The sequence below is a fragment of the Phyllobates terribilis genome, unplaced genomic scaffold (genome assembly GCF_046119375.1).
Source record: "Phyllobates terribilis strain yellow unplaced genomic scaffold, ASM4611937v1 Scaffold_9__5_contigs__length_417890890, whole genome shotgun sequence".
Taxonomy (NCBI): Eukaryota; Metazoa; Chordata; class Amphibia; order Anura; family Dendrobatidae; genus Phyllobates; species Phyllobates terribilis.
In genome coordinates, this window is record NW_027362769.1 from 332,005,418 (window position 1) to 332,033,370 (window position 27,953).

The following is a 27,953-nucleotide window of genomic DNA, read 5'->3' on the forward strand; positions in this document are numbered from 1 at the left end:
ATAGCCAACTGCTGGCCCTTTAAGAATAGTAAGGGCTGCCTGATGGCCTTATAAAAATAGTGTTTGTGACTTTCAGAGTCCCTCCTTCATAAATTAAACAGGGTGTGTCTGATCATGTCTCACACACCTCATGGCCAGATTAGGTAGTAAAATGTTAAAATGACATTTACTGGTAAATGTATTTTTCACTGTTGAAAGCTTTGCAAAAGTGCAAAAACACATCAAAAACGCTACGTGTGAACATAGTCCAAGGTGTAGAGGAGCATTTTTGTTTTTTGTTATTTATTTTGCCTTATATACAAGTCATTACCCTGGAAAGGATGTTCCTTAACATTTTTCCCAGGAAAATCCACTTTGGTTTCGTTTTTGTATGTTTTATTGTGATTCCATAAAAGTGGCGCAATGCTCTGACAATATTGTTGACTGCAGTGACCTGGGAGTCAGAGATGCTTCCAGGGGTCTTCCCCATGCTGTTCCCATGTCATATGAGCACTGGTCCCATCGATTTGGGCAATTTTTAGGTCCTCTGCAGACCACCGGGGGGTGGCTGCCAGAAAAATGCTCGAGTTTCCCATAGACTTACATTGGGCTCATTACACGGACAGAGCACTCGAGCACTCCAATTTGCTCGACCCAAGCAACAAGTACCCGAGTATTTTAGTGCTCGCTCATCACTAAAAATAACCAAGTCATTAGCCAACAAGTTTTACAGCCCCAGCTTAGGAGGAATTGCTCTGTGAAGGGGGTCTTCTATGCTACTGTATATGGTCTGAGGGTGGTGTTTGGAGGTTATATAAGTGGTGTCCCCTAAGCACCAGTCACAGATTTCCTCCACCGGAGAAGTTACCTAAGGTGAGTTACATGCTCTCCGCTTTCTCAATCACTGGGATTCTCTCTTGCTCCAACTTGGAAGAGTAGAAGAATTGCTACCAAAAAAAAAGACTGTTTCCAATCTTGACCTACAAGGATCAGGCTGGAACGAGACTTCCTATGATTTTTTGGACTACAGTTATTGCAAAGGAATAACTTTTTTTTATAGGCCGGCAACATCACTCTGGTTACTTGCAACTCTCCTCGCCACCAACCTGGATTGTTTCCTCGTGTCTTACTCACAGCAAAGCTGGTGTTTTTGGGGAGGGGTTCAATGTATTAGGTCTTTATATAAACGTTGTTTGTTACACTGAAATATTGTTACCTTGTTGCAGAATGCTGATTGTAATACTACTGATACAATGTAATAGGCAATGCCTATCTTCACAAGTGTTGTACTGTACCCATGATTGATATTTGTGCATCTGTTAAACTATTTTATTCCTTATGTTGCAACTGTACCAGCGAAGCTTGAAATGTCTAACTCATCATTTATCTCTTAGCAGATAAGAAGATGGTTTTTGCAGGTATCCTCAGTGACGCTGACATCTCAGCTGCCATCAAGAGCGCTGAAGGTACTGTACTATCTGTTATCAGCACCTTGGTCTATCATCACTCCTCATCTCCCGAGATAATAGAATTAGGACATCAGGGTCAAGTTAGGAGTTAGATGTCACAGTGCCTCCTGTGGAGGACAGGGTAACTGCTATTATATCTTGCAAGTCCTACCTGATTGTTACTGCAGTTTTAGAGAAGTTTTATGTTGGAAATAGGAAACACTGTTACTTTACTCCAAGGTGAATGTCTAATATGCTGAAGATCAAAACTAACAAATATTCATAGGAAAAGTTTATTAGTGTCCATGGTTCTGTAAAAACGTATTTATAAATATTATTGCAACCAACATTTCAGTTAATCTAGTGTGCCTGTCCATCTATATATCTATCTATTGTTCATATATCTTATGTCTATCTCATATTAATCTATTTTATCTATCTATATCTATCTTATGTCTATTTATTTAATATATATATGTATATATATTTATCTATCTATCTATTATCTATCATTAATTTATAGTATGTCTATTTTTCGAATACATATCTTTTTATCTATCTATCTTTCCATCTATCTATCTTATGTCTATTTATTTAATATATACTGTACAGACCAAAAGTTTGGACACACCTTCTCATTTAAAGATTTTTCTGTATTTTCATGACTATGAAAATTGTACATTCACACTGAAGGCATCAAAACTATGAATTAACACATGTGGAATTATATACTTAACAAAAAAGTGTGAAACAACTGAAAATTTGTCTTATATTCTAGGTTCTTCAAAGTAGCCACCTTTTGCTTTGATGACTGCTTTGCACACTCTTGGCATTCTCTTGATGAGCTTCAAGAGGTAGTCACCGGAAATGATCTTCACTTCACAGGTGTGCCCTGTCAGGTTAAATAAGTGGGATTTCTTGCCTTATAAATGGGGTTGGGACCATCAGTTGTGTTGTGCAGAAGTCTGGTGGATACATAGCTGATAGACATATTTTCAGTTGTTTCACACTTTTTTGTTAAGTATATAATTCCACATGTGTTAATTCATAGTTTTGATGCCTTCAGTGTGAATGTACAATTTTCATAGTCCTGAAAATACAGAAAAGTCTTTAAATGAGAAGGTGTGTCCAAACTTTTGGTCTGTACTGTATCTCTTTTTTATCATTCATTTATAGTATGTCTATTTATCTAATATATATATATATATATATATATATATATATATATATTTATATACACATATCTTTTCTATATATATATTCCATCTATCTAATGTCTATTTATCTAATATATATCTTTTTATCTTTCTATCTCTTAATCTCTTATGTCTATTTATTTAATATATATATTTTTTATCAATCTCTCTATCTGTCTATCTTTCTATCTCTCTATCTATCATTCATCTATATTATATCTATTTATCTAATATATATATATATATACATACATATCTTTTCTATCTATGTATTCCTTCTATCTATCTAATGTCTATTTTTTCTAATATCTGTTATCAATCAATCTATTTCCTCTATCTTATGTATATTTATCTAAAATATATGTTTTATCTATCTATGTCTCTATTTAATATCTGTCTATATCCATCAATCTATCTACAGTATGTCTCTATCTATTTTTAATCTATCAATCCAAACTCCCTTATTATTTCCTTTTTAGACAAGGAATCCTTCAACTACAAAACTTTCTTTGCCAAATCTGGTCTGAGAAGCAAGTCCAAGGCTGAAGTCAAGAAAGTCTTTGAAATCCTGGACCAGGACAAGAGTGGATTCATTGAGGAAGATGATGTGAAGTGCGTAATGACCTAACCATTAATGGGACAAATTGGAGGGAGGGAAAGATAAAAGTCTCACCATTCCTGTTTTATAAGTAGGAGATCTGCAGCTATTATTAATTCAATCTCAGCTCTAAGGGGTCTATGTATATGGGTCTCTAGAGTTCCTCTGCTACATTTTGACTAGAGATGAGCGGTGTTCGACTCGAACTGTTCGCCAATCTCAAATTCGAGCTGTTTTGGGCGGTGTTCGAGCCGTTCGGCGAACACGAACGATTTGAAAAAAAATCGGCTGTTCGAGGTTATGTTCGATAACTGTTCGTGCCCCAAAATCATAACTGGATTTTTTCTCAGTAATGCTGAAAATTAATGTTAATACGCAGTTTGAGTGTACAGCGGGGTGGGGGGAGGGGCAGGGGATGGATCTCTGCAGCAATAATGAAGATCTCCATTTTTTTTTCTCTTTCCCGCATTTACAGTGGGGAGGTGCAATCTGTCAGCCTATCAGCAGCGCACACACGGAGCGAAGTGCTTTTTTTCACACAAGCAAGGGCATGTGTCATTGGCAGTGTATGTCACATGTCCTTGCCCTATAAGACCCAGATATTTTCCCCGTCGCCACCATTTTCTCACTGCTGCAGCTGCGTGTTAGACGGCACCGCTGTTGCTGTGTGCTCTATACCTTGTTAATTTCAAGCCAATTTTCGCACAAATCTACAGATAGCTTGGGAGTAGGGAAGAGTTGTGATTGCAGTCCTTTTAAGGACTAGGTTACAGCATTTCCTACGACTTTTATCAGGCAGGTCTGTGCTCTTAAATAGATAGATTGTGGGAGTAAAGACTAATTGTAATTGCAGTCCTTTGCAGGACTAAGTTACATCAGTTCCTATCAGTTTTTGCCAGGCAGGTCTCTGCCAGTGCTGTGCAAGTTTTTTTCACAGCATTTGGCTAAATCTAGCAAAGCTAATCCTTTTTGGCCTATTGCAGAGTGTGTTAGTCAGTGGAGTAGCCTATCTGTGTTGCAAGCTACACCACCTGTGTATAGAATACCAATTTTTTTACTGCACCTAGTGAAGTAAAACCTTTTGGGCATAGCATCATTCTATTAGTCCATCTATACTGACCTCCACCAGGTTGCAAATTCAATATAATTTTTTTCTGCATCTAGCTCTGAAAAAATATTTGGGCTTCTAGCAGTGTGTGGGACTTGTTCTATTAGTCAATCTATACTGACCTCCATCAGGTTGCAAATTGAATATAATTTTTTTCTGCATCTAGCTCTGAAAAAAAATTTGGGCTTCTAGCAGTGTGTGGGACTTGGTCTATTAGTACATCTATACTGACCTCCATCAGGTTGCAAATTAAAAATAATTTTTTTCTGCATCTAGCTCTGAAAAAAAATTTGGGCTTCTAGCAGTGTGTGGGACTTGTTCTATTAGTCCATCTATACTGACCTCCATCAGGTTGCAAATTAATAATATTTTTTTTCTGCATTTAGCTCTGAAAAAATATTTGGGCTTCTAGCAGTGTGTGGGTCTTGTTCTACTAGTCCATCTATACTGACCTCCATCAGGTTGCAAATTGAATATAATTTTTTTCTGCATCTAGCTCTGAAAAAATATTTGGGCTTCTAGCAGTGTGTGGGACTTGTTCTATTAGTCCATCTATACTGACCTCCATCAGGTTGCAAATTGAATATAATTTTTTTCAGCATCTAGCTCTGAAAAAAAATTTGGGCTCCTAGCAGTGTGTGGGACTTGGTCTATTAGTCCATCTATACTGACCTCCATCAGGTTGCAAATTAAAAATATTTTTTTTCTGCATCTAGCTCTGAAAAAAAATTGGGGCTTCTAGCAGTGTGTGGGACTTGGTCTATTAGTCCATCTATACTGACCTCCATCAGGTTGCAAATTAAAAATGATTTTTTTCTCCATTGAGCTCTGAAAAAATATTTGGGCTTCTCGCAGTGTGTGGGACTTGTTCTATTAGTCCATCTATACTGACCTCCATCAGGTTGCAAATTGAATATCATTTTTTTCTGCATCTAGCTCTGAAAAAAAATTTGGGCTTCTAGCAGTGTGTGTGACTTGTTCTATTAGTCCATCTATACTGACCTCCATCAGGTTGCAAATTGAATATAATTTTTTTCTGCATCTAACTCAGAAAAAAATTTTGGGCTTCTAGCAGTGTGTGGGACTTGGTCTATTAGTCCATTTATACTGACCTCCATCAGGTTGCAAATTGAATATAATTTTTTCTTGCATCTAGCTCTGAAAAAAAATGTGGGCTTCTAGCAGTGTGTGGGACTTGGTCTATTAGTCCATCTATACTGACCTCCATCAGGTTGCAAATTAATAATATTTTTTTTCTGCATTTAGCTCTGAAAAAATATTTGGGCTTCTCGCAGTGTGTGGGACTTGTTCTATTAGTCCATCTATACTGACCTCCATCAGGTTGCAAATTGAATATAATTTTTTTCTGCATCTAGCTCTGAAAAAATATTTGGGCTTCTAGCAGTGTGTGGGACTTGTTCTATTAGTCCATCTATACTGACCTCCATCAGGTTGCAAATTGAATATAATTTTTTTTCTGCATCTAGTTCTGAAAAAAATATTTGGGCTTCTAGCAGTGAGTGGGACTTGGTCTATTAGTCCATCTATACTGACCTCCATCAGGTTGCAAATTGAATATAATTTTTTTCTGCATCTAGCTCTGAAGAAAAATTTGGGCTTCTAGCAGTGTGTGGGACTTAGTCTATTAGTCCATCTATACTGACCTCCATCAGGTTGCAAATTAAAAATAATTCTTTCTGCATCTAGCTCTGAAAAAAAATTTGGGCTTCTAGAAGTGTGTGGGACTTGGTCTATTAGTCCATCTATACTGACCTCCATCAGGTTGCAAATTGAATATAATTTTTTTCTGCATTTTGCTCTGAAAAAATATTTGAGCTTCTAGCAGTGTGTGGGTCTTGTTCTACTAGTCCATCTATACTGACCTCCATCAGGTTGCAAATTGAATATAATTTTTTTCTGCATCTAGCTCTGAAAAAATATTTGGGCTTCTAGCAGTGTGTGGGACTTGTTCAATTAGTCCATCTATACTGACCTCCATCAGGTTGCAAATTGAATATAATTTTTTTCAGCATCTAGCTCTGAAAAAAAATTTGGGCTTCTGGCAGTGTGTGGGACTTGGTCTATTAGTCCATCTATACTGACCCCCATCAGGATGCAAATTAAAAATATTTTTTTTCTGCATCTAGCTCTGAAAAAAAAATTGGGCTTCTAGCAGTGTGTGGGACTTGGTCTATTAGTCAATCTATACTGACCTCCATCAGTTTGCAAATTGAATATAATTTTTTTCTGCATCTAGCTCTGAAGAAAAATTTGGGCTTCTAGCAGTGTGTGGGACTTGGTCTATTAGTCCATCTATACTGACCTCCATCAGGTTTCAAATTAAAAATAATTTTTTTCTGCATCTAGCTCTGAAAAAAAATTTGGGCTTCTAGCACTGTGTGGGACTTGGTCTATTAGTCCATCTATACTGACCTCCATCAGGTTGCAAATTGAATATAATTTTTTTCTGCATCTAGCTCTGAATAAAAATTTGGGCTTCTAGCAGTATGTGGGACTTGTTCTATTAGTCTATCTTTACTGACCTCCATCAGGTTGTAAATTGAATATAATTTTTTTTCTACATTCAGCTCTGAAAAAAAATTTGGGCTTCTAGCAGTGTGTGGGACTTGTTCTACTAGTCCATCTATACTGACCTCCATCAGGTTGCAAATTGAATATCATTTTTTTCTGCATCTAGCTCTGAAAAAAAATGTGGGCATCTAGCAGTGTGTGGGACTTGGTCTATTAGTCCATCTATACTGACCTCCATCAGGTTGCAAATTAAAAATATTTTTTTTCTGCATCTAGCTCTGAAAAAATATTTGGGCTTCTAGCAGTGTGTGGGACTTGTTCTATTAGTCAATCTATACTGACCTCCATCAGGTTGCAAATTGAATATAATTTTTTTCTGCATCTAGCTCTGAAAAAAAATTTGGGCTTCTTGCAGTGTGTGGGACTTGGTCTATTAGTACATCTATACTGACCTCCATCAGGTTGCAAATTAAAAATAATTTTTTTCTGCATCTAGCTCTAAAAAAAAATTTGGGCTTCTAGCAGTGTGTGGGACTTGTTCTATTAGTCCATCTATACTGACCTCCATCAGGTTGCAAATTAATAATATTTTTTTTCTGCATTTAGCTCTGAAAAAATATTAGGGCTTCTAGCAGTGTGTGGGTCTTGTTCTACTAGTCCATCTATACTGACCTCCATCAGGTTGCAAATTGAATATAATTTTTTTCTGCATCTAGCTCTGAAAAAATATTTGGGCTTCTAGCAGTGTGTGGGACTTGGTCTATTAGTCCATCTATACTGACCTCCATCAGGTTGCAAATTAATAATATTTTTTTTCTGCATTTAGCTCTGAAAAAATATTTGGGTTTCTCGCAGTGTGTGGGACTTGTTCTATTAGTCCATCTATACTGACCTCCATCAGGTTGCAAATTGAATATAATTTTTTTCTGCATCTAGCTCTGAAAAAAAATTTGGGCTTCTAGCAGTGTGTGGGACTTGGTCTATTAGTCCATCTATACTGACCTCCATCAGGTTGCAAATTGAATATAATTTTTTTCTGCATCTAGCTCTGAAGAAAAATTTGGGCTTCTAGCAGTGTGTGGGACTTAGTCTATTAGTCCATCTATACTGACCTCCATCAGGTTGCAAATAAAAAATAATTCTTTCTGCATCTAGCTCTGAAAAAAAATTTGGGCTTCTAGAAGTGTGTGGGACTTGGTCTATTAGTCCATCTATACTGACCTCCATCAGGTTGCAAATTGAATAAAAAATTTTTCTGCATCTAGCTCTGAAAAAATATTTGGGCTTCTAGCAGTGTGTGGGACTTGTTCAATTAGTCCATCTATACTGACCTCCATCAGGTTGCAAATTGAATATAATTTTTTTCAGCATCTAGCTCTGAAAAAAAATTTGGGCTTCTGGCAGTGTGTGGGACTTGGTCTATTAGTCCATCTATACTGACCCCCATCAGGATGCAAATTAAAAATATTTTTTTTCTGCATCTAGCTCTGAAAAAAAAATTGGGCTTCTAGCAGTGTGTGGGACTTGGTCTATTAGTCAATCTATACTGACCTCCATCAGGTTGCAAATTGAATATAATTTTTTTCTGCATCTAGCTCTGAAGAAAAATTTGGGCTTCTAGCAGTGTGTGGGACTTGGTCTATTAGTCCATCTATACTGACCTCCATCAGGTTGCAAATTGAATATAATTTTTTTCTGCATCTAGCTCTGAAAAAAAATGTGGGCATCTAGCAGTGTGTGGGACTTGGTCTATTAGTCCATCTATACTGACCTCCATCAGGTTGCAAATTAAAAATATTTTTTTCTGCATCTAGCTCTGAAAAAATATTTGGGCTTCTAGCTGTGTGTGGGACTTGTTCTATTAGTCCATCTATACTGACCTCCATCAGGTTGCAAACTGAATATAATTTTTTTCTGCATCTAGCTCTGAAAAAAAATTTGGGCTTCTAGCAGTGTGTGGGACTTGGTCTATTAGTCCATCTATACTGACCTCCATCAGGTTGCAAATTAAAAATATTTTTTTTCTGCATCTAGCTCTGAAAAAAAATTTGGGCTTCTAGCAGTGTGTGGGACTTGGTCTATTAGTCCATCTATACTGACCTCCATCAGGCTGCAAATTGAATATAATTTTTTTCTGCATCTAGCTCTGAAAAAAAATTTGGGCTTCTAGCAGTGTGTGGGACTTGGTCTATTAGTCCATCTATACTGACCTCCATCAGGTTGCAAACTAAAAATATTTTTTTTTCTGCATCTAGCTCTGAAAAAATATTTGGGCTTCTAGCAGTTTGTGGGACTTGTTCTATTAGTCCATCTATACTGACCTCCATCAGGTTGCAAATTCAATATCATTTTTATCTGCATCTAACCCAGCCAATACTTTTGGCCTAATACCACAGTTTGTCCACTCAGCTCTGCTCGGTTCCCATCCATTGTTTTTTTGTGCAAACAACTTCAGAATTGTGAATTAGTTAACCACCAAAATGAGTGGAAAAAGGCCTGCTGCTGGTGGAAAGGGGAATAGGCGTCTTGGGAAGGGGAAAAAAGTTTGTGTCCGTGGGGTAGGTGTTAAAGCAACAGTAACATCTGCAGAAGAAAGACCATCTTCCATCCAAACTAAAATGTCTACTTCTTTTAGCGGACAATGCGATAAGATCCCTTTCTTGCGGCCACGCCAATCACTACAAATTCCAGATGAGGCACAAAAACAGCAGGTGCTTCAACGGATATCAAGTGCTCCTTTAAGTGGGCTCTCCTCCACCTCAACTTCAACATCACAAATACTCCAGTCCTCAGCGGTGTCACCCCAATCGCACTTGCTTACTCACAGCTCCCAAATCTCCAGCTGCCCATCTGAGTATGGGGTAGAACAGATGCTTGAGTCTGCAGAGCTGTTTACTCATACTATAGCCTGGGAATCAGAGGTCGGCTCCAGAGCTTCTGTGAATCTAGACGAGGAAATGATCTGCACTGATGCCCAGAATCTTTATGAGTCGGATCCAGGACCAGATGCAGAAGGTTCTGACCATAATGTAGACCCTCATTCCCAAACTATAACTCCTGTTGGTGGAGACAATGAGGAAGACGATGATGAGACTCAAATACCTGATTGGAGCGACAACTTTAGTTATTTGTCAGGGCAGGAACAGGTTGGCTCTGAGGACGACGGGTGTGATAACACACAGGGTGATGATGATGAGGTTGAAGATCCCACTTACTGTCAACCCACAGTCAGCCAAGAGATGAGGTCAGCAGAGGAGGTGGAGGAGGATGCTAGTGACGACGAGGTCAGGTTGCACCTTCCTGGACAAAGACGTAGTACTGGAAGCAAGTCAACAACTGCATCCTCAAACACAACTCTGCCTCTCACCACAAGTCGTGGTGGCTCTTCAGGTCGCATGGGTGCTAAGCCTTGCATAGCCTCGGCATTTTTTCAGATCGATAAAGATGACCCAACTCGTGTTATCTGTAACATTTGTCAGCAAAAACTAAGTAGAGGCCAAAAAATACATAGTTTGAGTACTTCATGCATGAACCGGCACATGGACATGAAGCTAAGTTGCAGTGGGAAGCTCACTGTGCTACAATGCGGCCTAGCCGGCCGGGCCAACCACTGTCTGCCACATCTTGTGCATCCGCGGCCTCTTCATCCTCTGTGACTGGGGGGACAGCAGTCACACCTGTTTTGGGACGCAGACCTGCCACCTCTTTACCCGCAACAGCCAGCGTGATTGGCAGGTCATCATTTTCTTTGGAGGTGGCAACACCAGCTGGTGTTGAGCGCTGTCCGACATCAATAGCACCACCTTTGGATCAAGGCAACCTAACATGTCCGCCTGCATCTTCCTCACAGACCGGCAGTTTGCCGGGGACACCCTTATCAACCCCGTCTAAGCACAACAGCCAGCCCTCGGTCCCTCAGATGTGGACAAGTAAAAGACCATTTCCTCCTAGCCATGAGAAAGCTAAGAGGTTGAATTTCACCATCTGAAGCTTTTGGCTACAGAAATGCTGCCTTTCCGCCTGGTGGACACAGAGGATTTTCGAGACCTTATGTCTGTCGCAGTGCCCCAGTACCAGATGCCCAGTCGGCACTACTTCTCAAAGAAAGGTGTGCCTGCACTCCACCAGCATGTCGCACACAACATCACCGCTTCTTTGAGAAACTCTGTGTGTGACAGAGTGCATTTCACCACAGACACTTGTACGAGTAGGCATGGACAGGGGCGTTACATGTCGCTGACTGGACACTGGGTAACTATGGTGACAGCAGGACAAGGGGCTGCTGTCCAAGTCTTGCCGTCCCCACGAGTTGTGCGTCAATCCTCTTTATCTCAAAGTTCCTCCACTGCTTCTGCCTCCTCAACCTCCTCTCGGTCCTCCACCTGCACCCAAAGCCTGTCTGGTCATGCCACAAGCTTTCTAACTGCGCAGAAGGGATCCTGCACACCTCCTTACTATGCTTGCAGTAGGGCTCAACGTCATCAGGCGGTTTTTACTTTGAAATGTCTGGGAAATGTGAGTCACACATCTGAGGAGTTGTGGTCAGCTCTGGAGAACCAATTTCATGAATGGTTGTCTCCACTGGACCTGAAACCAGGGAAGGCCGTGTGCGACAATGCTGCACACCTGGGTGCGGCCGTTCGCCGGGACAATGTCACACACGTGCCTTGTATGGCTCACGTGTTGAACCTGGTGTCCAGCAATTTTTAGCCCACTATCCCGGACTAGATGGCCTTTTGCAGAGGGCACGGTCGCTGTGTGCTCACTTTCGCCGTTCGCATCCTGCAGCTCAGCGACTTACATCTCTACAGAAGTCGTTGTGTCTGCCACTTCACCGGCTAAAATGCGATGTGCCTACCCAGTGGAATTCAACTCTGCACATGTTGCAGCGACTGTGGCAGCACCGACAAGCCCAGGTGCAATACATTCTGACGTATAGCCTGGGTCAACGAGATCCAGAGGTGGGGCAAATCACGCTGGAGGAGTGGTCTCAGATCAGGGACCTATGCACCCTTCTGCACAGTTTTGAAATGGCGACGAAGATGTTTAGTGCTGACGATGCCATTATCAGCATGACTATTCCGGTGATTTACATGCTGGAGCACATGTTAAACAGAATTCGGAGTAAAGTTGTGGCACAAGAGGAGGTGGAGGAAGTAGAGGAGGAGGAGTTGTATGCGGAAGGGCTAACATCTGCATGGTCCAGACGGTCGGCAGCACCAAGGCGGCAGGCATGTGAGGGTGGGGGAGATGGTTTTACCAGGGCACATGGTAGCAGCCAAACTAGTGAGGAAGGTGCAGGAGCCCAGGAAGAAGTGGAGTACGAACTGATGGAAGACTCATCAGATGAGGGAGACCTTGATCACATTTCTGTTGTGTGAGGTTGGGGGGAGAGGAGAGAGGAAGGAAGCATGATTGTTACCTCGCCACCAACACAACAGGGACTTGGTGCTCCTGGATGCGCAAGACACATGAGTGCCTTCTTGCTGCACTACCTGCAACATGACCCTCGAACTGTGAGAATTAAAAATAATCCTGACTACTGGGTTGCCACACTGTTAGATTCCCGGTACAAAAGTAAATTTGCAGAAATTATTCCTGCCATAGAAAGGGATGCACGCATGCAGGAGTATCAGCAGAGACTGTTGCAGTATCTTACAAGTGCTTTTCCACAAAACACCAGTGGTGCATGTAGTGAATCTCAGAGTTCCAACTTGCCAACCGTGGGACCGTCGAGTGTTCAGCACTCAAACCATAACAGAAACAGAGTATCTGCTGGTAACATCAATTTTGCGGAATCATTTCACCGCTTTTTTAGCCCATCCTTTGCAAGGCCACAGGAGACAAGAAGTCTGACACATAGTCAACGCCTAGAGACGATGGTACAGGAGTATCTCCAAGTAAACATTGAAGCCATGACTGTGTCACTGGACCCTTGCTCTTTTTGGGCTTCCAATCTGGATAAATGGCCGGAGCTCGCCACTTACTCCTTGGAGATCTTGTCATGCCCCGCAGCCAGCGTTCTGTCTGAACGTGTGTTCAGCGCTGCTGGTGGTGTGCTGACAGATAAGCACATGCGGCTTTCCACTGATAATGTAGACAGACTCACGTTCATAAAGATGAACAAATCATGGATCCGAAACGACTTTTCTACCCCTGTGTCATCCTGGGGAGAGTAAAAGCTTGATGATTGGTTAAAATCACCTCACTAACCGTTTTAAGCTTTCAAATTACTAATCATGTTTATCTGTATCTTGGCTGGAAAATTATTTGGGCTTTGTAGCAGTGTGCAGTACTGATTCTATTAGGCCATCTATACTAAGCTCCACCAGATTTAAAATTACTAATCATGTTTATCTGTATCTTGGCTGGAAAATAATTTGGGCTTTGTAGCAGTGTGCAGTAATGATTCTATTAGGCTATCTATACTAAGCTCCACCAGATTTAAAATTACTAATCATGTTTATCTGTATCTTGGCTGGAAAAATATTTGGACTTTGTAGCAGTGTGCAGTACTGATTCTATTAGGCCATCTATACTAAGCTCCACCAGATTTAAAATTAATAATAATTTTTAGCTGCATCTAGCCCGGAAAATAATTTTGGGGCTCCTAGATGCGCAAGACACATGAGTGCCTTCTTGCTGCACTACCTGCAACATGACCCTCAGATTGTCAGAATTCGAAGTAATCCTGACTAGTGTTGAGCCACCCCCATAGTGTTCGGGTTCGGTTCGGTTCGTCGAACACCGGGATGTTCGAGGAACTGTTCGTCGAACTGTTCGTCGAACACCTTAGAACACCGTCGAACACCGTTAAAACCAATGGCAGGCAAACAAAAACACATAGAAACACATAGAAAACACCTGCAAAGGTGTCCAAAAGCTGACAAACTGCTCAGAAGACACTCTCTTTTAAAAAGCCGGCCGGCAAATTCAGCAGCGGCATACACCGGTACCCGACAATTTAGACAAGAAGGAATAGAGCATCACACATAGATTAGATAGATAGAAACATGTCAGTCACACATATAAGAAGCACAGTGACAGTGTTGGTTACTGCACTTGTCATTTAGTGTAAAGGATTTATTAAAAAAAATATTAGTGTTTTCATGCACCGTCTCTTTAAAAAAGCCGGCCGGCAATTCAGCATCTGTACCCGACAATTTAGAACAGAAAGAATAGAGCTTCACACATAGATTAGATAGATAGAAACATGTCAGTCACATATATAATAAGTACAGTGATAGTGTTGCTTACTGTACTTGTCATTTAGTGTAAAGGATTTATTTAAAAAAATAATAGTGTTTTCATGCACTGTCTCTTTAAAAAAGCCGGCCGGCAATTCAGCAGCGGTACCCGACAATTTAGAACAGAAAGATAGAGCATCACACATAGATTAGATAGATAGAAACATGTCAGTCACATATATATGAAGTACAGTGATAGTGTTGGTTACTGTACTTGTCATTTAGTATTAAAATAAAGGATTTATTATTAAAACAATTGGCGTGGGGTTCCCCTTAACGTGCAGGAGGTGAGCTGAGTTCATTGGACATGAGCTCACCTCATGCACATCACTGACAGCGTGGGAGAATTCTCCTGCACTCAGCACTTCAGCGTGAGAATTTTCCCACGCTGTCAGTGACATGCATGAGGTGAGCCGAGTTCATTGGACATGACCTCGGCTCATCTGGATGCCGTCACAGCGAGACACTGAGGAGCGCAAGCATGCCTGCGCTTCTCAGTGTCTGTGGGATGACAGACTGGATGGCAGCGTTCTGCTGCGGTCCAGCCAGTCATCTCGATGTAGCAGAGCTGAATCTGTCGTGGGAACCATGGAAAGGTAAGGATGAGGTTGGTTTATTATTTTTCTTTTATTGCAGGAGATCGTTGGCTTCAGCTGGAATGGGTGTGATGGTAAGCATGGTTTAATTTAGAACAATAAAGAATTGTGTCTTTATTTCAATTAAAGGACTTTATTCTGGGTGTTGTGTTTTTTTTAAATACTTTACTAGAAATTCATGGCGGTCATGTCTAATACTGCCGTGACCCCATGAATTTTGGGCTTGGGGCCAGCTGATAATACCAAGCTGGCCCTAACCCCTTTATTACCCAGTGAGCCACCGCACCAGGGCCCTGGATGAGTTGGGTACAGCGCCAGAAGATGGCGCTTCTATGAACGCGCCATTTTCCGGGGTGGCTGCGGACTGCAATTTGTAGCGGGGGGGGCCCAGAAAGCTTGGGCCTCCCTGCGCTGCAGATTCCAGCCCCCAGCTGCCTAGTTGCACCTGGCTGGACACAAAAATAGGGCGAAGCCCCACGTATTTTTTTTTTTTAATTATTTCATGATATTCATGAAATAATTAAGAAAAAAAGGCCTTCCCTATATTGTTGTGTCCGGCCAGGTACAAATAGGCAGCTGGTGGTAGGGGGCAGCCCGTTCCTGCCTGCTGTACCTGGCTGGACACAAATATAGTGCGAAGCCCCACTTCAATTTTTTTTAATTATTTCATGAAATTCATGAAATAATTAAGAAAAAAAGGGCTTCCCTATATTGTTGTGTCCGGCCAGGTACAAATAGGCAGCTGGTGGTTGGGGGCAGCCCGTTCCTGCCTGCTGTACCTGGCTGGACACAAATATAGTGCGAAGCCCCACTTCAATTTTTTAAAATTATTTCAGGAAATTCATGAAATAATTAAAAAAAAATTGACGTGGGGCTTCGCACTATATTTGTGTCCAGCCAGGTACAGCAGGCAGGAATGGGCTGCCCCCAACCACCAGCTGCCTATTTGTACCTGGCCGGACACAACAATATAGGGAAGCCCTTTTTTTCTTAATTATTTCATGAAATAATTTAAAGAAAATTGACGTGGGGCTTCGCCCTGTTTTTGTGTCCAGCCAGGTACAACTAGGCAGCTGGGGGCTGGAATCCGCAGCGCAGGGAGGCCCAAGCTTTCTGGGCCACCCCCGCTGCAAATTGCAGTCCGCAGCCACCCCGGAAAATGGCGCGCTCATAGAAGCGCCATCTTCTGGCGCTGTACCCAACTCATCCAGGGCCCTGATGCGGTGGCTCACTGGGTAATAAAGGGGTTAGGGCCAGCTTGGCATTATCAGCTGGCCCTAAGCCCGAAATTCATGGGGTCACGCCAATATTAGACATGACCACCATGAATTTCTAGTAAAGTATTTAAAAAAAAACACAACACCCAGAAAAAAGTCCTTTAATTGAAATAAACACACAATTCTTTATTGTTCTAAATTAAACCATACTTACCATCACGCCCATTCCAGCTGAAGCCAACGATCTCCTGAAATAAAAGAAAAATAATAAAGCAACATCATCCTTTCCTTTCCATGGTTCCCATGACAGCTTCAGCTCTGCTACATCGAGATGACAGGCTGGACCGCAGCAGAACGCTGCCATCCAGCCTGTCATCCCGCAGACACTGAGAAGCGCAGGCTTGCTTGCACTCCACAGTGTTTCTCTGTGAGGGCATCCAGATGAGCCGAGTTAATGTCCAATGAACTCGGCTCACCTCATGCACGTCACTGACAGCGTGGGAAAATTCTCCTGCACTCAGCGCTTCAGCGTGGGAGAATTCTCACACTGAAGCGCTGAGTGTAGGAGAATTCTCCCACGCTGTCAGTGACGTGCAGGAGGTGAGCTGAGTTCATTGGACATGAGCTCACCTTATGCACGTCACTGACAGCGTGGGAAAATTCTCCTGCACTCAGCGCTTCAGCGTGGGAGAATTCTCACGCTGAAGCGCTGAGTGCAGGAGAATTCTCCCACGCTGTCAGTGACGTGCAGGAGGTGAGCTGAGTTCATTGGACATGAGCTCACCTTATGCACGTCACTGACAGCGTGGGAGAATTCTCCTGCACTCACCGCTTCAGCGTGAGAATTTTCCCACGCTGTCAGTGACGTGCATGAGGTGAGCCGAGTTCATTGGACATGAACTCGGCTCATCTGGATGTCGTCACAGAGAGACGCTGAGCAGCGCAAGCAAGCCTGCGCTTCTCAGTGTCTGCGGGATGACAGGCTGGATGGCAGCGTTCTGCTGCGGTCCAGCCTGTCATCTCGATGTAGCAGAGCTAAAGCTGTCGTGGGAACCATGGAAAGGTAAGGATGAGGTTGCTTTATTATTTTTCTTTTATTGCAGGAGATCGTTGGCTTCAGCTGGAATGGGCGTGACGGTAAGTATGGTTTAATTTAGAACAATAAAGGATTGTGTCTTTATTTCAATTAAAGGACTTTATTCTGGGTGTTTGTGTTTTTTTTAACTTTGACTATGGGGTTAGTAATGGGGGTGTCTTATAGACGCCTCTCCATTACTAACCTGGGCTTGATGTCAGCTGGCATTATAAGCTGACATCAACCCCAACCCTATTACCCCCTGCCACCGCACCAGGGCAGCGTGGAAGAGCGAGGCTAAGTGCCAGAATTGGCGCATCCTATGAATGCGCCATTTCTGGGGCGGCTGACGGCTGGTGTTTCTAGCCTGGGAGGGGGCCAATATTCATGGCTCCCTTCCTGGGCTATTAATATCAGCCCCCAGCTGTCTGCCTAGCCTTTGCTAGCTATTAAATTAGGGGGGACCCCACGTCATTTTTTTGGGGGGGTCCCCCATTTTAATAGCTAGTAAAGGCTATGTATTCAGCTGGGGGCTGATATTAGTAGCCTGGGAAGCTCCGTGGGTATTACCCCCTTCCCAGGCATCAAACATCTGCCCCAGCCGTCTGCTTAACCTCCGCTAGAGCCTAAAATTAAGGGGAACCCCACGCCAATTTTTTTAATAATAAATCCTTTATTTTAATACTAAATGACAAGTACAGTAACCAACACTATCACTGTACTTCATATATATGTGACTGACATGTTTCTATCTATCTAATCTATGTGTGAAGCTCTATTCTGTCTGTTATAAATTGTCGGGTACCGCTGCTGAATTGCCGGCCGGCTTTTTTAAAGAGACGGTGCATGGAAACACTATTATTTTTTTTGATAAATCCTTTACACTAAATGACAAGTACAGTAAGCAGCACTTTCACTGTACTTCGTATATATGTGGCTGACATGTTTATATCTATCTAATCTATGTGTGAAGCTCTATTCTTTCGGTTCTAAATTGTCGGGTACAGGTGTATGCCGCTGCTGAATTGCCGGCTTTTCATGTTTCACTGTTGGCACTGTTCCCATCGATTTGGGCAATCACTGTAATGCCACAACCACCATGGCTGTGGCATTACAGTGAGTGGCAGACAATCCCTGCATGATTGGTGCTCTAAATAGCGCCAGACATGCAGGACACGCTTTTGGTGCACGAACAGTTATCGAACATAACCTCGAACAGCCGAATTTTTTGCAAATCGTTCGGGTTCGTCGAACAACTCGAACACCGCCCAAAACAGCTCGAATTTGAGATTGGCGAACAGTTCTAGTCGAACACCGCTCATCTCTAATCCTGACTACTGGGTTGCCACACTCTTAGATCCCCCACACTCTTCGATCAACCTTTTCATTTTAATAAAGAACAAACAAATGGTCATTTTTGAAATTATAAGCATTAGCAGGTTATTACAAACTGAAATCAAACAGTTTTCAACTCAAAACTTTATTCTAGGTGATGTTACATTTGCACATAGGACCCCTTGTTCGAAAGAAGCTTCTGAACTCTCTCGTCCATTGAATTTGTCAGGTTTTGGATGGTTTCTGCTTCAATTGTTTTGCATGAGGACAGAATACCCTCCCAGAGCTGTTGCTTAGATGTGAACTGCCTCCCGCCATCATAGACACTCCTTTTGATGATGCTCCAGAGGTTCTGAATGGGGTTGAGGTCAGGGGAGCATGGGGGTCACACCATAAGTTTGTCCCCTTTTATACCCATATCAGCCAGAGATGCAGATGTGTTATGTGCAGCATGAGACGGTGCATTATCATGCATGAAAATGATCTTGCTGTGGAATACACGGTTCTTCTTCTTGAACCATGGCAGGAAGTGCTGTTTGAGAAACTCCACATACATTATGGAGTTCATCTTTACCCCTTCAGGGATCCTAAAGGGGCCGACAATCTCTCTCCCCATGATTCCAGCCCAAAACATTACTCCACCTCCTCCTTGTTGGCGCTGTAGCCGTGTTTGCGTGGGGTGTCCATCAACCAGCCATCCTCCACTCCATCCATCTGGACCATCGAGTGTTGCACAGCACTCATCCATGAAACAGTTTTGAAGTCAGTCTTCATGTATTGTTAGGCCCACTGGAGCCTTTTCTGCTTGTGTGCAGTGGATAGAGGAGGTAGACAGAATGGCTTACGCACAGCTGCAAACCTGTGAAGGACCCTGCATCTTGTTGTTTGGGGGACGTTGGAGGCACCAGCAGCTTTAAAAACTTGTCTGCTGCTATGACAAGGCTTTTTTGCCGCTGCTCTTTTAACCTGACGTAATTGCCTGTAGGAAAGAGTCCTCAATTTGCCCTTATCAGCACACACACGTGTGTACTGTGAATCAGCTACATACTTCTTGATTGCCAAGACACTTCATCCTGATCATCGCACAATGTTGATTGTAGTCATGCCTTGACCTAAACACTCCACAATTTGTTGCTTCTCAGCAGCCGACACATCCTTTTTCTTTCCCATTCTGGCAGAAAAAGTAGGCTGCTTAATAATGTGGGACAGCCTTCTTAAGTAGTCTTGTCTTTCATTGGACACACCTCCCAAACTAATTAGCACAGGTGTCTGCAATTGCTTACAGTGATATAAAGAGCCATGACACACATCACCATCAATGAGTTTAACTGACAAACAAACAAATTCTTCCCTTATCACTCCTAAACACTTTTTGCATAATAATTTGGAACACAGTTGTAGCACCCTGAGGATTCGGCTGCTACAGGGGTATTACACCTCAAGCCAGAGGTGTGATATTCCACTCCCGGGTAAGGATGGAGTGTGGAACTGAGCTCAGTAGGCTGCATGCACTACACACATCCCATTTCCGGGGGACAGACCAATGGTACTCCCACTAGAGAAATGTGCAGGTACGACAGTGTCTGTTCCTGGCTGGAGTGGGAGGGGGGTGGAACATCCCAGTAGTGTAGGGGCAGATAGGGGGAGCAGTCTGGGTAGTGCTAGGAGCTCATTGGGTGCTGGTCACCTGAGCTCACACATAGAGGGAGTATATAAGGTGGGAACCATCTTAGATCAGGGTCAGTCTGTCAGAGTTGAGTCAGAGAAGCAGAGCAGCTCAGCCAGCTCCAAGGCCAAGAGAGAGAGAGAGAGGAGAAAGAAGGACCCAGAGGGGGAGAAGAGGGAACTCCAAGAACCCAAAATTAGACCAGAGGGTGAAGAGTTGGCACAGGGGTACCGGATCCCAAGCTGGTGGAGGGCCCTAATCCTTAGCCAGAGACCGGAGGTCGTGGGCAGGATCTGCCACGACCACCCACTAAATCCACCCGGAAGGCAAACCGTGAATAGGGTCAGGGAACCCAGAGACAAGGGTTTTACCAACAAGAGGCCCGAGGGAGCCGGACATAGGTGGATCCCTGGTGGGGAAGGCCAGAGAGAAGGACAAGTCAGAAAGGGAGCTCAGGACCACGCTCCAGAATCACCTGGGGGTTGGCCGAGTCCAGGACCTGGTGGACGCAGCACGGCTCGGGCGGACACTCAAGGCCGGAGTGACCAACACAAAAGCAGTAAGTAAAAACCCTGAACTGCACAGCCCGACTCTGAGTTTCATTACCATCCTCACTGCACCTCCACAACCACCATCCTCTGCAACTGACCCCCTGAGGCTATACCCCTCCCGTTGGGGGTTATACTACCTGAGCTGCACACACACCACCAGCCTCAGCGGACCCTGCTGCAGCAGCGGCCGTATTGACCGCAATTCAACGGGTGGCGTAGTCGACATAAAAGAACATCTAGTAACATCTGTAGGACTGCCACACACTGAGCTTGACACCCTGGGCACGGACCGGGTCACTGCCACTCGGAGACTACAACCCCCATCTGATCCGGCTCCGGGTATCCCCCAAACAACACTGGCCCAGGAGGCGCGTCAACTTTGGCGTAGTCGGCAGGATAACGTGCCCGCAACAACCGGGTACTGCGTGCCTGAAGAGAAGTTCACCGTTACCTTAAAAAGAAGTCTCCCGCCGGTTCCGGAGGGTCCCCGCCAACGGACCCCATCACAGGTCGTTTCCCGCCGGTTGTCCGCCATTTGCAGCTTTTTCCCGCCATCCATGGAGTTTCCCGCCACTGGGAGACGATTCCCGCCATTTCCAAAGATTTCCCGCCTTGGAAGAGCGGACGCCATTATGGGCGTGCCAGAGGGTGGCAAGAGGCCACCTCCCATCGTGGGCCAGGTCGAAGAATGGCGCCAAAAGCGGAAACCGCGCCCACCAACAGAGACTGTGATGCTGGAAGTGTCCATCAGCGTGAGAGAACTGCCCCTGGAACTGAAGTTGCCCCGGGACCACCCTCAATGTGGGCGGAGACAGAACAAAAGAGCAAAGATGGGTGTCGCCTGGAGCAGTCTGGAGAGAGCGCACCCGGAGACAAGAAGTCTGGAGAGGAGTCCAGAGAAAGCCTACCCGGAGATGGAGGGAGAGTCAGGCAGCACCGACCCAGTGGTCAGGAGCCTGCTGCAAGCAACGACCCCACTAGGCTTAGTGGAGGTCCTGGCACAGCTCCCCCGAGACCGGGAGTGTGCACAGACTGCGCTGGAGAGCCTCGCACGGAGGATGGCCCGGGTGCAGCGAGAGACGTTGGCGGAGTGGAGCCGAGAGATGGCCCAGCAGACCGAAACCCGTCAGCGGAGCACGCCACCCGAGACGAGGAGACAGACCGCCTCTGAGGATGGTGCAGGAGGACTGAAGGCCGGAGACGGCGCCGAGAAGGGAGCCGAACGGACGGAGGCAGGTAAAGGGGACGTCTCTACCCCGAGCCGGGAAACCGCGTACCTGCCCCAGCTCCCCGTCGCAGAGCCCGAAATTCCCCCTGCCGTGCCCGTCGCTGCATCGTCACCGCCGCCGACTAGGCCTCAACCGAAACCGCGGCCGCGACCCCTGTGACGTCACGCGCTTCGACCCTGAGCGCGGCAAAGCAGGAAATACCATCAGCCTGGTCGCAAGGCCTAGTACACCCGGGCGCCGCCATTCCAACAGCGCCCCCTACCTCCGCGGAGCCACCGGCCTGGTCGCAGGGCCGAGTAACCCAGGGCGCCGCCGTTCTTACGGTGCCCTTTGCCTTTAGGGTGCCCCAAGCCTGGTCGCAAGTCCTGGTCAACCTGGGCGCCGCTACCATCAACGCGCCCTCAACATCTAGAGTGCCGCACCTGGGTGAAAATCTATTTGCCCAGCATACGTGCCCGGATGGGCAGCCCTTTGTATGGCCCCAGGAGTACATTCAGCTGGAACTCCAGAGAGCAAGGCCCATGTGCGAGCCCCTGATTCCGGCTCCGAAGCCTGTAAAGAGGACCTCACCCCCGCTGGAGGAGGCACAGTTTGAGTGGGACCCCACCGGAGAAGATCTCATGGGGTTCACTCAAGAAACGCGGGCAGCCGCAGCAGAGCGAGTGGAGTGCTGCCGCCAGCAGTTGGCAGACTTCGAGCGAGAACGGAGAGAGAGGCGGGTCCGAGAGCAGCGGCTGCAAGAACAGAGCGCAGGGCAGAAGAGCCGGACCAGGAGGAACCCCCGTGCAGCTCATGGTCCCCGTACCACCGGGACTGTGATTATATTCAACCTGCAGCATGGGTGGGGCTTCATTAGAGACCATCAAACCCCCGGCGACGTCTTTGTGACCCGCAGAGACGTAGAAAGCCATCTGCCGGAGGGACACAGAGGTCGTGACCTTTATGTTGGGGACGAGGTCACCTTCACCCGGCACAAGTGTGCCAAAGGACCCTACGCCCTCCATGTACATCGCCTGACGGAGGAGGAGCTGCGGTGTGAGGAGGAGCAAGAGGACCCGGACGGGTCTGAAACTGAAACCAACCAACAAGAAAGAGCAGGAGGACGCCGTCGTTGAAGTACGGTAGAGAGAGACTGTAAATAGTTACCCATCGGGGTACAGTGAACTGTTGCTGCTTTAAATATGTCCCCGTTGGGACAAGAGTGAACTGATGCCCGTGTGTCCCTAGTTCCTAATACCTGGCCGAGGACTGAGAGCGGCCATATCCCCTTTGTATATAGTTGCGCTTCCTAAAGCGCCCCCTACTGGTTTTATGGGAAAACCATTTTTCTTCAAGAGACTGTCGCACTTTACCCGGTCACAAGTTGCACCGTGACCGGAGGAACCAGAGACAGGAATGTTTACAAGAATGTTATTTATATGAAAAGTTTATTGCTGATAATATATGTGATGTTTTATATGTTTTATATGTTTATGAAAAAGAAAAAAAATTGTATGTTTTGGATGTTTTTATCTTTAACAGCCCGAGGACGTGCTGTGATTTACCAGGGGGGAATGTAGCACCCTGAGGATTCGGCTGCTACAGGGGTATTACACCTCAAGCCAGAGGTGTGATATTCCACTCCCGGGTAAGGATGGAGTGTGGAACTGAGCTCAGTAGGCTGCATGCACTACACACATCCCATTTCCGGGGGACAGACCAATGGTACTCCCACAAGAGAAATGTGCAGGTACGACAGTGTCTGTCCCTGGCTGGAGTGGGAGGGGGGTGGAACATCCCAGTAGTGTAGGGGCAGATAGGGGGAGCAGTCTGGGTAGTGCTAGGAGCTCATTGGGTGCTGGTCACCTGAGCTCACACATAGAGGGAGTATATAAGGTGGGAACCATCTTAGATCAGGGTCAGTCTGTCAGAGTTGAGTCAGAGAAGCAGAGCAGCTCAGCCAGCTCCAAGGCCAAGAGAGAGAGAGGAGAAAGAAGGACCCAGAGGGGGAGAAGAGGGAACTCCAAGAACCCAAAATTAGACCAGAGGGTGAAGAGTTGGCACAGGGGTACCGGATCCCAAGCTGGTGGAGGGCCCTAATCCTCTAGCCAGAGACCGGAGGTCGTGGGCAGGATCTGCCACGACCACCCACTAAATCCACCCGGAAGGCAAACCGTGAATAGGGTCAGGGAACCCAGAGACAAGGGTTTTACCAACAAGAGGCCCGAGGGAGCCGGACATAGGTGGATCCCTGGTGGGGAAGGCCAGAGAGAAGGACAAGTCAGAAAGGGAGCTCAGGACCACGCTCCAGAATCACCTGGGGGTTGGCCGAGTCCAGGACCTGCACGGCTCGGGCGGTCACTCAAGGCCGGAGTGACCAACACAAAAGCAGTAAGTAAAAACCCTGAACTGCACAGCCCGACTCTGAGTTTCATTACCATCCTCACTGCACCTCCACAACCACCATCCTCTGCAACTGACCCCCTGAGGCTATACCCCTCCCGTTGGGGGTTATACTACCTGAGCTGCACACACACCACCAGCCTCATCGGACCCTGCTGCAGCGGCGGCCGTATTGACCGCAATTCAACAGGTGGCGTAGTCGACATAAAAGAACATCTAGTAACATCTGTAGGACTGCCACACACTGAGCTTGACACCCTGGGTACGGACCGGGTCACCGCCACTCGGAGACTACAACCCCCATCTGATCCGGCTCCGGGTATCCCCCAAACAACACTGGCCCAGGGGGCGCGTCACAGTGTATATGTGCTTTTCCACAAAACACCAGTGGTTCACGTAGTGAATCTTACAGTTCTAACTTGCCAACCGTGGTCTGTATGGAGTTGTTCCATAAAGGGCTCAATATTAAGATAACATAGACGGGAGAGGTCTCTATGAATAGGAATTCCTAAGTATTTGATACCCTGTGAGGGCCAGGCAAAGGGAAAGTTGGACTGGATGGAATCCTGTATGGATTTGGGGAGGGAGACATCGAGGGCCTCAGACTTCGCTGCATTGATTTTAAAATTTGACCATGTAACAAAGTGATCTATTTCAGCCATAACAGCAGGGATGCATATATGTGATTGAGTGATATATACTAGGACATCATCAGCAAATGCAGAGCACTTGTACTCGGTGCCTCCCACGTCAATCCACCTAATATTGGGGTTATGGCGAATTGATGAGAGCAGGTGCTCCGTCACTAGGATGTATAAGAGAGGGGACAGAGGACATCCCTGCCTTGTCCCATTGGTGATTATGAAAGGTGATGAAAATGTTCTGATGCACCCCCTGGGCCTTGGGACACCCGGAGTCAGACCCTTTTTGGTGGATGCTGGTGGTTGTAGTCTCCATGGCGGCGACCCGGTTCCGTGGCTCAGGGCGGTCAAACCAGTGGCGGAACTATTTATGTGGTTTTGATGTTTAAATGTCCAACTACGCCACCCGTAGATTGAGGTCAGAGTGAACCGCCGCTGCAGGGCACACCGCTGAGGCTGGTGTTGTGGGTGCAGCAGAGCGTAGTATAACTCCCCACGGGAGGAGTATAGCCTCAGGGCAGTGTATGCGGAGGATGGGGGTGATGGTGCAGGGCAGCAGCAGTAATGACACGGAGTCAGTGATGCAGTCCAGGGCCTTTACTCACAGTTCTTATTATCCAGACCACTTCTGCAGGTAACAGCTGCCCACGTCGTACTGTGTTCACCAGGTGAGGGGCTCAGACAACTCCCAGATAACTTTGGAGCGCTTCACAGGACCCCCTTTGTGTGTCCTTTGTCTGGCCTTTCTTACCAACGCTTCTGTCCGGCTGCCTCGGGCCTCCTCTTGGTAAACTTGGCGCCAGTTTCCCTGACCCTATGTGGTGCCTTCCTAGCGGGTGTAGCGAGGGGCTGCGCCACATAAAATGTCACAGCCTCCGGTTTCTAACTGAGGGTCGTTTCCCGCCTCCACTAGTTTCGGGGACTGGTCTCCCCCTTTGGCCTGGACCCTCCACGTAGGTGGATTCGGGCATGCGGTGGCGACTCGCCCGTTCGCACCCCTGGGATCCCTTCGTTCCTCATTCCTGGAGCCTTCTCCGCTCCTCTTCCTTCCTTCTCCCTCTTCCAGGCCTGGGCCTCTGTTACTAGGCCCGCCTCCGGAGCAGAGCTCATGCAGAGCCCCTGCTCCATGTCACTTCGGCTCAGACTTCTCTGCACTGAACTAAGATGGTGCCCACCTTTTATACTCCCTTCTCAATGCACCCAGGAACTGCTTCCTCCCTGCTCCTGCACTACAGGGTTCCCCTTCCTCGGTGTTCCCTCCCCCCACTCCAGCCAGGGACAGGGATTGTCGTGCCCATCTCAGGGGCATATTGGTCGCCCTGCCCCACGGCAATGTGGTGTAATGCATGCAGGTGTCGCAGTCCTGATCCACACTCCATCCTTACCTGAGAGTGAGATATCACACCTCTGGGTGAGGTGCAATACCTCTGTAGCAACCGAGCCCTCGGGGTGCTACAGTTCCATTTATCTTCAGCCTAGGTGACGTATTGCGATACAGGGCCGTGATTTTGGCTATAAAAGGGTCCCCTAGACCCCTACCCCAAACTTTTTAAGAGAATAATATATGGTGTGCCAGGAGACTCTATGGAATGCTTTCTCGGCATCCAACGAGAGTATCTAATTACAAATTTTTAACTGCATCTAGCCCAAAAATACTTTGTGCCTAGTAGCAGTGTCTGCTATTCAGCGGATTATCCCAGGTGTTAAGCAAGCTACACCACCTGTAGTTTGGACACTTAATTTTTTCAAAGGAAATGCTTCGGGACCACGGGATACTCAGTGAAGAGCATCAGGAGGCACCCCAAGGCATAGGGGCTGAGACTGGCGGTAGGACGCCTTGCGGTGGACCGCCGAGCTCGATCCTTATAAAAGCTTTTTAACTGCAGCAGCTTTAGTGGACGCTACTGGAGCTGGAATTACGCGGCTGCTGGCATGAGACTTGCCCTCCAATAGATCCTTTTAAAAGGATTTAAAGTGTATTCATTCAAATTAGAGAGACAATTTAAATTAAAAAGCTTAGAGCTGCCTCCACCACAGGGGGGCTCGCTCGACCCACCAGCGAACAGGCACCAGTATTGGGAGAGGGGGGCTGGCCGTCAGGGTCCACCGCGGCTCTGGCACAAACCCGGCGACACGGAGGTGGCACGGGCAGGAACGGACTGGCCGTGTTGGCTTCTCACTTTTTGGATTTTAGAAGGGCATGACATGCCTATATCTGTGTCTCCCCCTCCTTTTACTCCTCCACCTCTTTTCTTTTCGCATGACTATATGTACTTGTCACCTTTCCATGTGTTAGTTATGTCTTATGAGCAGTTTGTCAGCTTTTGGACACGTTTGAACGTGTTTTCTATGTGTTTCTATGTGTTTTTGTTTGCCTGCCATTGGTTTTAACGGTGTTCGAAGGTGTTCGACGAACAGTTCGACGAACAGTTCGGCGAACACAAGGGTGTTCGACGAACCGAACCGAACTCGAACACTACGGGGGTGGCTCAACACTAATTTTGACTCTCCCTTTCTCATATCTAGAATGTTCTTGAAGAACTTCAGTGCTGGCGCCAGAGAACTGACCGACTCTGAAACAAAGAAATTCCTGTCCGCTGGTGACTCAGATGGTGACGGCAAAATTGGAGTGGACGGTAAACATGGAAAAGTCTATTTTATATGTCAAATCTGGATTTTTTCCAGATTTATAATGGGGTCTTTGATAGTATAGCATTAAATAGTTGATGACTCTAGTTCTTCACAAGGCATCAATAAATAAAGCTGTCAATCTCTAGTTGCAGCGTTGTGATATTTCACTACTCGAATAGACATACACTTTAACTTATAAGGTAACAACCTAAAGGGGTTTGTCATTTATGGAAATCCATACTTACAAAAGTTATTTAAGGAAACAGCTGCATACCTTTCCATTCAGTAGAGCAATGTTGAATAAGCAGGAGCTTCTAATGATTCCAATGTCACATTTTAGAAATTATTATTTCTTTAATACTTTTTTTTCTCACTTTTTCAGATTTCCAAGCTTTAGTCAAGGCTTAAAGTGAAGTGTTGATAGAACCCGGATAACAAAATCAAAGATTTCCTCATTGCAGAGGAGAAAGGAATCTGCTCCAAGATCTACAAGAAAAAGTCATCTCCTTGATAAGTGCCTTG

At 45.6% G+C, this 27,953-nt stretch overlaps 1 protein-coding gene across 2 annotated transcripts; it reads left to right on the forward strand.

Moving 5' to 3' along the window:
* Positions 1-808: 808 nt before the first annotated feature.
* On the forward strand, positions 809-27,913 carry LOC141160981 (parvalbumin beta 2-like). 2 transcript variants are annotated; one of them, XM_073645774.1, is made up of 5 exons: positions 809-852; positions 1,374-1,445; positions 3,103-3,235; positions 27,327-27,436; positions 27,814-27,913. In XM_073645774.1, the coding sequence occupies exons 2-5, from the start codon at positions 1,385-1,387 to the stop codon at positions 27,837-27,839; spliced, it is 330 nt and encodes a 109-aa protein (XP_073501875.1). In that variant the 5' UTR covers positions 809-852; positions 1,374-1,384; the 3' UTR covers positions 27,840-27,913. The 2 variants fall into 2 exon arrangements, with proteins under 2 accessions (XP_073501875.1, XP_073501876.1); XM_073645775.1 differs by having other exon boundaries at positions 1,377-1,445.
* Positions 27,914-27,953: the final 40 nt, after the last annotated feature.